Here is a 12,884-nt window from a genome sequence, read left to right as displayed (position 1 = left end):
AAGCGGGGTGTGTCCAATCCTTCGCTCTCACACTGTTGTAATGATCTTACCTCTTTCAAATTATAATTTGAAGAAACGTCAAAATCGAAGGATTTTATGCAATTTACAGTTTAAAAAAATGCAAATTGGTTAAATTTGGAACTCGAACCAATTTTTACACTGAAAGTAAAATTCACCCCGTAACATTTGAAAAAACAATTTCCGAGACATCGATGATTGATTGAAAGTTGTACAGGAGAATCCCGAAAATCCGAGCCCCGAGAGTTCGAGTTTCCGGATAATCCAAGGCGGCGGTCGGCATCGACTGATCTATATGTATATGTGTATATATGACTTGACATCATTATCATCGTGCCCCCCCCCCCCCCCCCCAGCAGTAATGACCGTGGTCTCCCAGACTTTGAAGTCTATATCCGCCTATGATCCAAGAGGCACTGAAGATGTTCGAATTTCCTTATATCGAGATCCTATTTATTTCTCTTCCCCCCCCCCCACCCCCTCCAGGAATCCAACTCTCTTCTTTATTTTTTTCGAGGAATACTACGTAGTACGCACGTATGCACTAATTCCAGTTTGAAAAGGAACAGACAGCCCTATAATGGGAAGCTGGTGTAATAAAATATTAGATTCCTTGAATGGACGTTGACCGTTTTAAGTTCCGGGGGTTGCTGAGAAAAAAGCAGCAAGTTCTTCCCAATGGTGGACAATGACACTGTCCCCTAATTGCCTACGTAAAATCATTGGAAAGGCAGTTGAAAGCTATCAGTGTCTCAGTGTCGTTCACCCCATCAATCCTAACTCTTTCTCAATCACTCTCTCATCTTCGCGCGCCCTTTCCTTTTAACATTCTTCATCTTGTGATACACATCGGTATGCCACACATCTACATTTTAATCAAGAATAAAAATACAGTAAGTATGCTAGTACGGATTTTTTGTTTGTATTTTTTTTAAAATAAAACCAACTTTTTAAGCATTTTCTTTATTTTTTTCGGATAGGTCGAGGTAGCATCGGTCCCATCTACATCGGATTATCGAGACTCTATTATAGATGTTAAAATTTTTGACAGTCAGTGTACACATTCGGAATAAGCTTTATATACAACATTATTATCTAATTAAGTAGAGTTTCACAAATTTGAGCTGTAATTTTGTCCAAAGCCCATTGATTTGTCCAGACAAGGTGAAAAAAGTTCACGAATTTTCCACTAGGTGGCGTTTGGGTTGTTATTATCGGCCATTGCCTGATTTAATACATCTAGATGCTTCTTCGATCGCTCTATCTATCGCTCTATCTTCCATTTCAACTCCGTAAATGAAAAGCATGTTTGCTTTTTCAGTATTACTAAAGCGCGCCATTATACCGCATGTTATAACTGTTAGAACGGTTTTGCATTCTGGAATAACTTCACAGGGCTAGCGTCCGCTCCTTTTATTCACTGTGACGCTTATTTGCATACGGTTTCTTCTTCTTCTCCATCTTACATTTGCATGTATGGTGTTTTTTCTTTTCCTCCCGATAAATTTCAACAGGAATGTCGTTTTAACGTTTGCGGAGAGGCCGTTTCGAAACGTGCTAGCGTGTTTGCGTTTCATGTTAGACCCATGCATTCTCTAATGACATATTGTATGTATTGGTGTGTACTATATCACCTCTTAAAATTTTCCCCACCTTTTCTGAATCACCCTGTATTAGTTACATATGTAGGAATATTTTTTTTGTAAATGAATAATGCACTAAGAAACATAAAATATGCATTTTAAAAACATATTTGTTTTTATTTTTCATGGCGGTTTTTAATTGCACACTTTTTGGAATTTTTAACTTTTCTCAAGATTTTTAGTGCAGAGTAGTATATTGTGGAGTTTTTATGCGTATTTTGATATTTTAAGTGCTTATTTTGCCATTTTTAAGTGCATATTTGCATATTTTTTGAAGCATATTTCGCCACTTTTTTACTGCATATAATCCGAGCTCTAGTCATGATACCTCTTACTCTTTGCCTACCCTCGAAGTAACGGTGATCCTTTTTCTGTTTTGTTTCCCTCCTATCATCAAAATGAATGGACTTTCTATTTATACTAGGATATTCTGCTGCTTACTCACCAGCGAGGATAGAAAAACGACTCGTCGCTTGTGGAATGGAAAAAAAAAAAAAGAAACGTAGGAAAGAGAGAGATTCTTTTTAACATTTTTGTAACACCGAACACTTCGAAACACTCTGAGGTCCATCTTCGCGAGTTTTCTGAGACTCCATTCCCATTACCTCAACTAATATGGAGTTCAACGGTAAAGCAGCAATCGTAACTGGTGGTGGAAGAGGAATCGGTAAATGTTACGTAAATGAACTTCTCCGATTAGGAGTCAAGGTGAGATATTTATTGTCTATTTTATAGCCTTTTATTGAAAATATTGACCAATCCCCCTCCCAACTTTATGTACAATTTCGATGGTTTTTTTTCCCTATGGAGAAGAATATGGATGATGTTTCGATCAGCTTGAGGTTGAATCACCGGGTGAGTTTCCTAGTTATGCTCGAGTCTTCCTCATCGACGTAGCTGGCGTATGTCCTGTTGTTGTCGTCCGACTGAGGGACTGTATTGAGCGTATTCGATGCCGCGTAGAGTGGGCTTTGACTCGCGCCAACCTTCAAGTGTAATCCTGGTAAGCTGAAGATGTTCGGTTTCACTCTGCTGTTATTCCATGGCTGTCCTTCCTTGATGACCTTCCCCCTGACTGTGAAATCACGGCTGGTCGTATTGGAGAACGCCACCCCGCGGCGTATGTTATTTTCCATGAATTGCGTTACCTCGTTTTTCAGGTTGCCATCGTTCGTATTTTGATCGTCTTTTCGGCCGCTGGTGCGGTCAACCTCGCCGAGTTTTTTCTTGCCTTGTACTAATGATTCGTACTGCTCGTTCCGGAACTGGATCGACGCTGCTTCCAGAGCGGCATCGCACGCCTCGTCGATTTCCTTCACCGTCATTTTCCCCGACGTCTCGTCATCTTTCTTTAGGAAGTTCTGTTTGTGTGTCGCGTCTCCTGACTTCTCGGCGGTGAAATGGTTCTGGCACGAATTGCACAAGGCAGTGCCACTGGAAGTTTCTGTAAAGTCCGTTAGATGCTGCTTGCCCCTATAGTCGTGGGTGGCACCAGCGACATTATACGACTTCAAATCATCCGTGTTGTAACGGTCATCCGTGGGACGGGGTTTATGACGGTCTATATCCCCGCCTTCTACGAATAACCTTCCGGCCAAGTCCGCCAATCTCCCGCAACACATGCATTTGGTGATCGCTCCGGCGTCGGGGAACACCATCGACATTATCTGCGACTTCAGACGCTTGAAAACTTGCATCAACGAGCGGAGGCGGTTCACAACCGGCACCTGCAATCTCTCGTAATCCGATATGTTCAATTTCAATTTCAACTTGGCGTTTATGTCATCTTTCGTCATTAACGAGGTTTTCTCTAGTTCCGCGAGCTTATCGGCAGTTTGCGCGATGGCGTCGGTCAAGGTTTGGATGCCGTAATCGTACTCGTCCAAATCGACCTTCCCTTCCATCGCCTTTTTGTCGACTTTCCGATCCATGGACTGATCGAATTGATCGTGACCTACCTTCGTGTTCAAAATGCGTTTGACCTTCTCGATATCATCCATGGTGTTGTTCCGGAAGTCCAGGGAGTCCTCATATTTCTTGCGCAGGAACAACACCTCGTCGTTCAGTTTCCGGCACATCCTCTGCAGATCTATCGCCGATGCGTGAATTTCATCGTCACCCGAAAACTTCGAGAGTTTTCCGCCAATGACGTCCAACTCCCTCCACAAGTCTTCGAATCTCTGATCGAGATTCTGCGTTCTTTTTAGGATCAAGTTGACTCCCGATAACGCTGATGATGGAGCCTTCTCGCTCTCGGGGCCCTTTTCTCCTTCGTCGACCATGATTTCGTAACTCTGTTTCAGGGTCTCTATTTCTCCGACGCTCGTTTCCAGGTCTGCCATTTTCTGCAGCGTTTCCGACTTGAATTTCTCCATCTCTCTGAGGATGTCGTCCAGCGACGACGGTGATTTGTCGGAAGACAATGAAATTTTCCTGTTCAATCTCTCCAGTTCTTTCCGTAAGTTCTCCATCTCGACACGGGACAGCTCTGCGTCAGCGGCAAGGGCAGCCACGGCATTGGCATGAGTGGCCCTAATCTCCTGCTGCTCCTTCTCGTATTCATGAGCGTAGTCCTCGGTCGTTTCATCGCTTGGCTCAGCGGTCACATGTTCATGCAGTTGCGACAAGAGCGTATCGATGCGCTCTACTTCTTTCTTGATGTCATGGTTGACGTCCGTCAGCTGGTCAAAATAAGTGAATAGTTTATCTACCGCTCTTGACAGTCGATCGATGCCGTCCTCGGATGATTCCAGTCGTCTCTGGAAATTGATCAGCTTCCACATGTTTTGGGCAGCTTCGTCCATCACCTTTCTCTTCGGAATGGGCTCGCTTTTTGGTTGCCCTATAGTTAGACCATCATCCTCGTCACTTTGGATGCCTTCGTACTCATCATCTACGTAGCCAGTTGATGTCTGATTCGAAACTCCATCATCAACGTCACGCTCTTTCGAGAACTTTGGGAGTCGCTGCTGTCCATCATCATGCCGGGCATATTTTTCACGGGGTGAAGCGTACTTCATTTGCTTTGTATCCTCGGAGGGAATGGCTACCTCTCCCTGCCGAGCTTCTTGTCGCTTTTCAGGCACTCCACGGACTTCATCATTCGCAGTAGCTGCGGGTTCACGGGGAGTGTCGCGATCACCCTCCCGCCGGTGTTTTTTCAACGCCTCTCTCGTCAGGGTGGGGTTCGCCGCGTTGCACGTTGCCGTCACCGACTGCATATCAGATTTCACTATCATAGTTTTGATGACGGTGTGCAATACGTTGAAGTTTACGGCACCTACCTCAGGGACGCAAAGAGCCAGATCTAGCAACTCCAGCAGAGTGTACTCGCTATCGCTCATTTTTTCCATAAATATTTCACGATGGTTCTCTGATCGGAGGTTTGAGATGAAATAACTTAAGATTTACCTCGAGATAACTTGAGATTTAAGAACGGCGTCTTGTTTTTGTAGCTGTTTACTGTGGCTATAGTCAGTTATCGGTCATCACGTAGCGGAATTTTGTATAGGTGAAGCCTTTCAAAAAGCTTGTACCAAGGATTTTCGATTGTTTCTCCCCCGCAGTTACGATTTACAGGAACTTAGCCACCCGATATTTCGCCTCAGACGGGGCCAGCTGAGTGGGTGAGTGAACGTGTGAGTGACAGTACGAATGACCGAGCGGGTATGCTATTGAGTAATCAGCCACGGATCGTCGTCGGCTGAAACTTTACCAACGTTATGGACATAGAAGGGTTGAGGAAAGGTTCAGGTCCAATCAATCTTACCGGATTGGTTTACAGCTGTCTGTCGACAAAAATTTGAGCTAATTCATTGAAATTTACCAAAAAAAAAAAACCTTTGTGAGTAACTTTTTTGCAAACCGCATTCAAATATACAGATTCCTTAAATTTTTATGAATTTAAAAAAAAAAATTTAGTCCAGGTTTTGTTCATCTAAGTGCCAGTACAAGAAAATTCAGAAATGCGCTGTGACCTTGACCGTTGAACGTTATACAGAGTGTGACGAGCTCAAAAGAGCCCTGTTCTCCTTCATCTTGGAGTAACACAATATTACATTTGTATAAAATATGGCATAAAATGATAATATATTTGAAGGGGGGAAAAAATGAGGAAATAAAATAACATTTTCTTGCGGAAAATTGTCTTATCCACCAGTTACATGTTTGATATCTTGAGAGTCCATGAGACTGCCATAAACATTGTCTTGAAAGATGAACTAATGAATATTTGAATATTTACAATATATATATATATATATATTTGTATATGTGTACAGAAGCGCATACACATTTTTCAAAATTCGAACACATATTTTGTATGAAGTATTTTTTTAGGCTTTGGGGGGATGTTTCAGAAACTCGCGAGCATCATAATTGGAGATCTTTCTCAGATGTTGGCGACACGACCTTTCTTGTTTTTCGAAGTAGTTGCGGGCTAGTTTCTTGGGAATACATGGACGACACCGTCAAATCTTTTATGCGCAGTTAATTGTACCCTGCTGCATTTTAGAGGATTCTGATTTACTTTCGTGTAGCGTCCTCTATCGACGAAAATTTGAACTAAATTTTCTGTACTCAATGGAAAAAAACCCATTCGCGAGAATAATCTTTTTTCGCAAACCACATTCAAATATACTTTATCTTTATCTGAAACCGACTATAGCTCAGGCCTACCACAATGAAGTGATTTTCTGCGGAAAAATGAGCCTCAACATCACAGCCTTTCCGAGAGCCAGACGTCCCTCCCAATCTCCCACAACGCTCCCGCCTCTCGCACCGACAACGCTGCGGCCGCCATAGCGCAACCCGACCACCATATCCAAAAAAAAAATACATATATATATATTAACTTATCCATGCTTTAGATCAATGTCTCGCGACAACAGTCCTCGGTGGAACATTGTCTTAACAGTAGCATGGCAAATATTCAAAATCAAAAATGTACAACAGAGAATTTGGAAAGCTTTAATTCTCACGCTGGTGGGCCTTAGCGCCAGGCACCAGCGGGTATTCCTTGAGAGCCAAAGAAATTCTCACGCTAGTGGGCCTCCTAGTGCCAGGCACCAGCGGGTATTCCCTGAGAGCCAAATAAATTCTCACGCTGGTGGGCCTCCTAGTGCCAGGCACCAGCGGGTATTCCCTGAGAGCCAAAGAAATTCTCACGCTGGTGGGCCTCCTAGTGCCAGGCACCAGCGGGTACCCTCAAGAAAAATATAGAAATTCTCACGCTGGTGGGCCTTCCTAGCGCCAGGCACCAGCGGGTTTCCTCTAGAAGGATATAGAAATTCTCACGCTGGTGGGCTACCTAGTGCCAGGCACCAGCGGGTATCTCCCACATTCAAATATACTAATTCCCTTAATTTTTATGAGTTTTTAAACTATTTACGAATTAATTTCCAGAGCACTCTGTGTATCAGGCCCGTCTTTAGGGGGGTCAGGGGGAGGGGCAACTACAAATGGTATATATATATATACATATATGCGTACCTTTAGTACATGTTTTTTGCCCGGAAAAAGTTGAAATGACGGCCCTGCTGTGTATCATAGATGTGGCCTTCAAAAATTATGCTGGAGGCGCCACGAAAAATTCAGTTCTTAGGACATAGGTCTAGGATATGGGGGGGGGGGCGGCACTGGATTCATGAGGACCGATGCTTGTCTTGATTATGTATGACCATCCTGAATGAAACTTCACTTGCTTCATTAGCGACTTTCATTTTTTATCATTTAACTATATTTCAAAAAATAAGAAGAGAAGAATGAAAGCTACATTTCTTCGTTTATTTCTCAAGACAAACCTTGAAAAAGCACAAAGCTTAAAAAAAAAACCTCAATAAAATAATGATGATGATTAATTTACTCAAAAAAACCTTATTTAGTGAATTTCCTGGATATTTTCGAATCCGATATATCAATATAAGTCTGACGAGCCACAAGATTTTCATTGGATGGTCGGACTCTGTTCAATGCGTCCTTATTGGAGCTCTGCGACATTTGTCGATACCTGCTCCTGTCTGTGGAGAATCCCCCGGGTAGGCTTATTACAGCAGGCTTCAAAGTTCTCTGCTCTGATTTGACGATGACCGTGCCGTCGCTCGACTTCCTCCTAGTGGTGCCAGGCACAGCGTCGGCCGACTGCTCCGAGGAGGTTCTACGCGCTTCGAATTTGTGACTGATCAACTTGTGGAAGACGTATCCGTTACGAAAACTCTCCATAATTGTCCGGACGCTCTCGTGGCCGGACACATCGGCATCTTTTCTATCGTGGTCGAGCACCTTGGGAACGGTTGCGGAGGAGTCAACGTCCACCGCACTAGCGTCTGCCTGGTGGTCTGCGCCCGGTTTCGATACCACGCCTTGGTCGACGAGGTCCCGTATCATGCGCTGACCGCTGCGCGTTTTCCCGAGCGAAGCTTCCAGAGCGGCTTCGCATTTCCCGTCGATTTCTTTCTTCTTTATTGCTGAATATCCGATGACTTCCAGCCTCTGCTGATAGCTCATATCGACGGTCGAAGCACAGGCTTTGCACCTCACCGGGTATCTGCTCGACGATGTCGGTAGGCTGACCGCAGATGCATCGTCGTAGTGCTCCGATGGCCCGTGTCTACTCTTGAAATCGCCAGGCCTCACAGGCCTCAGGTCGTCCATCGTATAGTCGTCTTTTCCGGAAAAAGGTGCGTGGGGTCCGACATCCCCTCCCTCAGCGAACTTCTCTCCCGACAGGGTCGCGGACCTGCCGCAACACATGCATTTGGTGATAGCTCCGGCCTCGGGACAGATAGTTGTGAACAGTAGAGCCTTCAGACGCTTGAAAGCACGCATGATCGTCCTCAAACGGTCCAACACCGGCATCTGCAGTTTTTCGTAATCCGTTATGTTGAGCTTTGCATCGAGCTGCCGGTTGAAACCATCTTTAACGAGTTGCAAAGATTTGTGGAGCTGCGCTATTTTCTCGAATATATCTTTGATGGCGCTGCTGATGTCCTGCAACACGTCTTCGAAGTCGTCTTTGTCGACTTTCAGTTCGAGGGACCGTTTATCGGCTTTGAGTTCTATGGCGTCGTCGAATTCTTCTCGGTCCATTTTGCTGACGGAAAAATGTTCCAAAGTGTGTTGCATCTTGATCAGGGCTCTGGCTTTGTGCTTCTCCTCGACCTCCAGCGTATCCAGTCTTCCCTGGACCGTTTCTAATTCGTCGTTGAGTTTACGGATCATTCGGTGTAGGTCCAACGCGGACCTATATACATCTTCGTCCCCGGAAAGTTTCGCGAGTTTGGTGTTCATCTCACTCAGCTCGTGCCACACGTCCTCGAACCTCTGGTCGAAGTCGAAGTTCACCGCCCTACCCGATTCGAATTCATCGGCCATCGAAAATAAGTCGATGCCTCTTTCGGCCAACGACATCAAACTTTCGAGCACCCCGCTTTCCTTCAGTTGATCTGCGAAACTTTGCAAACTCTGGGTGAAAGCCTGCAATTGTTCGAGCCTACTGATCATATCCGCTATCGTGTCCTGCATCTCCGACTTGTATCCCGTTAAACTTTCCAACTCCGAGCGCATGTTTTCGACTAATTGCAGTTCGGGAAGCTTCGTTATTTCATAGTTTCTCTTTTCTAGTTCTTCGATTCTCTTCCGCAAGCTCTCAATTTCTTCGAGCAATGACTTCTTAATACCTAGTGTTATCTCATCAAGCGAAGGTCGGGCGTAAAGTTCGGCGGTGGTAGGTCTCTGAGAAGCCCCGTGGTCCGTGGTCATCTCGACAGGAGGAGCAGCACCTTCAGTCACCACAGTCGAATCTGGAAGGGCTGCGGCACCATCAGCAGTTTCAACTTGAGCACTTTCGGCAGGAGGAAGATACTCCCCGGCCATTGACTCGAGGTCACGGAAAGCATCATCTTCCTCCACGACTGGGACGAAAATATCCTCCTGCTCCTCTTTCTCCTTCTCAGCCACTTTGGCAACAGCATCTGCATCGCGCACAGCGGCTTCATCAACCATCTTGAACAAGTGGAGAGCGACTTCACCCGTAACATCAACGGCCTCGACGGCTTCTTCACCGTCAGTCCAAGTCGCGACTTCAACCCTTTCGATGGCTTCTGCACTAATGTCTGGAGCTTTGACCTCATCAGACGCTCGTCTGTCTTCATCGCGATAGCGATCATGATCATGTGCATGATGAAACAGGCCATCCATTTCTTCTTTTATCTCCCGTGTAAAATCGTCCAAGTGATGGCAATAACCGAAGAGATCATCCGTGGTCTCGGATAATCTTTCAATTCCCCCCTCCGTGGCTTCCAACCGTTTCTTCCAATTCGTTTGAAATACTAGTCTCTGGAAGGCGTTTTCCACTCGTCTCTTTACGATCTCTGCTGATTCCTCTTCCTCCTCCTCCTCTTCTTCTTCTTCTTCTTCTTCTTCCTCCTCTTCTTCAGAATCGAAGGAACTGATCTCTTCTTCCTCGAGCGCACCTAGAGCTACCTTCGCTAAATCGGGGTTCTCTAGGCGGTAGGTCGTCCTCACCGATTGCAGACCCAATTTCTTCAGCATCGTCTTGATGACAATACGCAGAATGTTGAAATTGACGGCTCCGATCTCTGGTACTCGGAGAGCCAGATCCAGCAATTCTAGCAGAGTGTAAGTGTCGCTGCTCATTTCTCTGCTGATATTTCGATCAACTTCGATTGCAGTTTAAGGACGAAATTGGACTTTCTTCCCTGCCCTAATAAGCAATACAACCGACGCGATAATCGCTAAAATGTTCTATGTCATTCTCTCAAATTTAAGGTTTTTGGTTCTGCAATCGCGAGACTTGAAAAATCATACATACACACGCGTGCTTTGTAACGACTGAAAACAAGAAATGCGTGGCTTTTCCTATAAACATATATGTTACGGTAAATGTGATGAATCCGGTTATTATCCACAATGAACCGGTTATTATGCATAACCGCCAAGAATTTTAGTAAGTTTAATAAATTTCCCTTAGGGTGGTATTCACCGACATGGTTTAAACTATAGTCACAATGTTTTGATAAGAGATCGACACGGATTGGTTAAATTCAGGTTTTTAATCAATCTATGTTGATCTGTTAGCCACAAATTGTGACTACAGTTTAAACCATGAATACGGCCCTTAATTAATTACTGTTACCCGCGATTGTGCATAGCACCCACACAAGCACCATAGGTTAATTTAATAACTACTAAAACATTATCACTTTTACTGGTGATTATGCATAATATCCAAGCGTCAAACGTCGTTGGTGAACTATATGATATACTGCACGATGATATTTCATACATGTCTATTTTTTTCATATCATTATATCGGGGGAATGAGAAAATTTGTTGTCATTGTATCGGGGTCCGACTATATTCATCACACATAGACTCATTTGGAATTTTTTTTTTCATATGTGTGTCGATTCACCGATTACACTAATACTACTTTGAAATTTTATCAGTGAAATTGGGCGGGAACTGAAGGCGCCATCTATCAATGGTCACCCCATGCTCGGTAGATAAATACATTTTTTTCGTTGTTCTTCCCCCTGGATTCGATGCGACCCGTGGACCCTGACAGAAACTTTCATGGCGGAAGACGAGCATCTTACCCCTACACCACTGTAATGCTAACATTTACACTAGGGCCGTGATTTCCAACGTAGATTTTCTCGCAAAACACTTGATGGTTATATGTCTGTTCGGTGGAACCCTTGATGACAGCGATACTATTCTACGGAACTCACAAACAAATTTTTGAATATTTATATAAAAAAAGAGAAATATACTTCATACCAACTGTCCCTTAGGGGTCATTCAAGTATTACGTCAGCATCGATGGGGGGAGGAGTTTCCGATTTGATGACAAGGGGGAGGGTTTGCTCATAATGCTTACGTCATCAACCACCCTTTATGAAAATATGAAATATTCTTAATAGCATCTTCTTTGTGTGCGCCAAAAACGAAAAACCTTCCGAGAGTTTGTGGGCACTTGAAGTAACATTCCCCCCCCCCCCCGCTATTGATAAGTGCCCTACAGAGCCACTTTAGTGATCTATAAATATTTCGCGGATCCAAGGGATCTGGAAATGTGTCCGGGCCGCTTAAGTGCTATGGAACTGTGCCACGTATCACTCAAGTGATCCGTAATTATATGCCGCGGATCACTTAAATAATCTGAGAATGTGCCGCGGGTAACTTGAGTGATGTAGAACAGCACTGGGGGCCGCTTAAGTGCTCTAAAACTATAACACATGTCACTCAAGGGCTCTCTCAATGTGTCGCGGATCGCTGAAGTGTGCGGACCATATTTGGTCCGCGGTCCAAGGGTCTTTATGCGATTTACCATGTATGGCTTAGAGCATAGTCTCCCAAACTTTTTGTTCCATTGCTGCCCTCTTCATCAGAAATTTTTTTCTCTCATCGCCCCCAAACTCAAGTAAACCCATAGGATCCTATGTTAAATTAGTAGGTTCTATCGCCCCCTTGGACCATTCCATTGCCCACCAGGGGGTGATATTGCCCTTTGTTTGGTAAACACTGGCTTAGAGGGTGGGTCGCAATGAATTCATTTTGAGCAATAAATTCATTTAATTTCTCGCAATGAAGATAAATTTTGATTTCATAGCATTCAAATATGAACAGAAATTGATTTATAATACCATATAAAAATATTTTCTTTCAAAATTTCAATTAAAAAAAAAATTAATTTTTGATCATCGTTCTCCCATCCCCCCCCCCCCCCCGTGTACGTCTCTGATCCCACCAATATGCGTTAGGATTAGGAGGGGCAGAGCGGATGACGAAATTTTGCTGACAAGGCGGGGGGGGGGGGTCAGAGTTTTGCTGACTTTTGCTGACGAGGGGGGGGCTAAATGACTAAAAATTTGCTGACGTAATACTTGAACGGCCCCCAGGGCAAAAATGAAAGAGTATTTTAGTCACTCCCTCTTAATCAGGGGGAGTACGCAGGATAGATCTATGGAAATGGTACAAAAAGCTAATGGGAGGGCACAAAAAATTGTCTTCCTGAGAAATTTTGAGTTATCACCCTTCAAAAAGCATTAAAATTAACAGTAAAAATGTCATAAAATAAATTTTCATTCGATATTTTAATGTTTTTTTAACCTAAGAATGTATTTTTTCCTTCAATTTTTCGTCGGCTTGGGGGGGGGGGCATAGGCCACCTATCCATCCCCCCGCGTGTACGTCTCTGCT

General features: G+C 44.1%; 1 protein-coding gene across 1 annotated transcript in view; it reads left to right on the top strand.

Moving 5' to 3' along the window:
• Window positions 1–2,183: 2,183 nt before the first annotated feature.
• Window positions 2,184–12,884, top strand: part of LOC149089654 (15-hydroxyprostaglandin dehydrogenase [NAD(+)]-like) — a 29,233-nt gene continuing 18,532 nt past the window's right edge. Inside the window, exon 1 of the mRNA XM_089235299.1 lies at window positions 2,184–2,369. Coding sequence (XP_089091425.1) covers window positions 2,277–2,369 — 93 coding nt within the window. The 5' untranslated portion in view covers window positions 2,184–2,276. The remainder of the gene's footprint in view (window positions 2,370–12,884) is intronic.

The sequence above is a fragment of the Pholcus phalangioides genome, unplaced genomic scaffold (assembly GCF_987345545.1).
Source record: "Pholcus phalangioides strain wild (caught in Gottingen) unplaced genomic scaffold, Ppha-v1.0 ptg000001l_1, whole genome shotgun sequence".
Lineage (NCBI taxonomy): Eukaryota > Metazoa > Arthropoda > Arachnida > Araneae > Pholcidae > Pholcus > Pholcus phalangioides.
The sequence above is the reverse complement of the archived record's forward strand: the minus strand, read 5'-3'. Positions and strand labels throughout refer to the sequence as shown.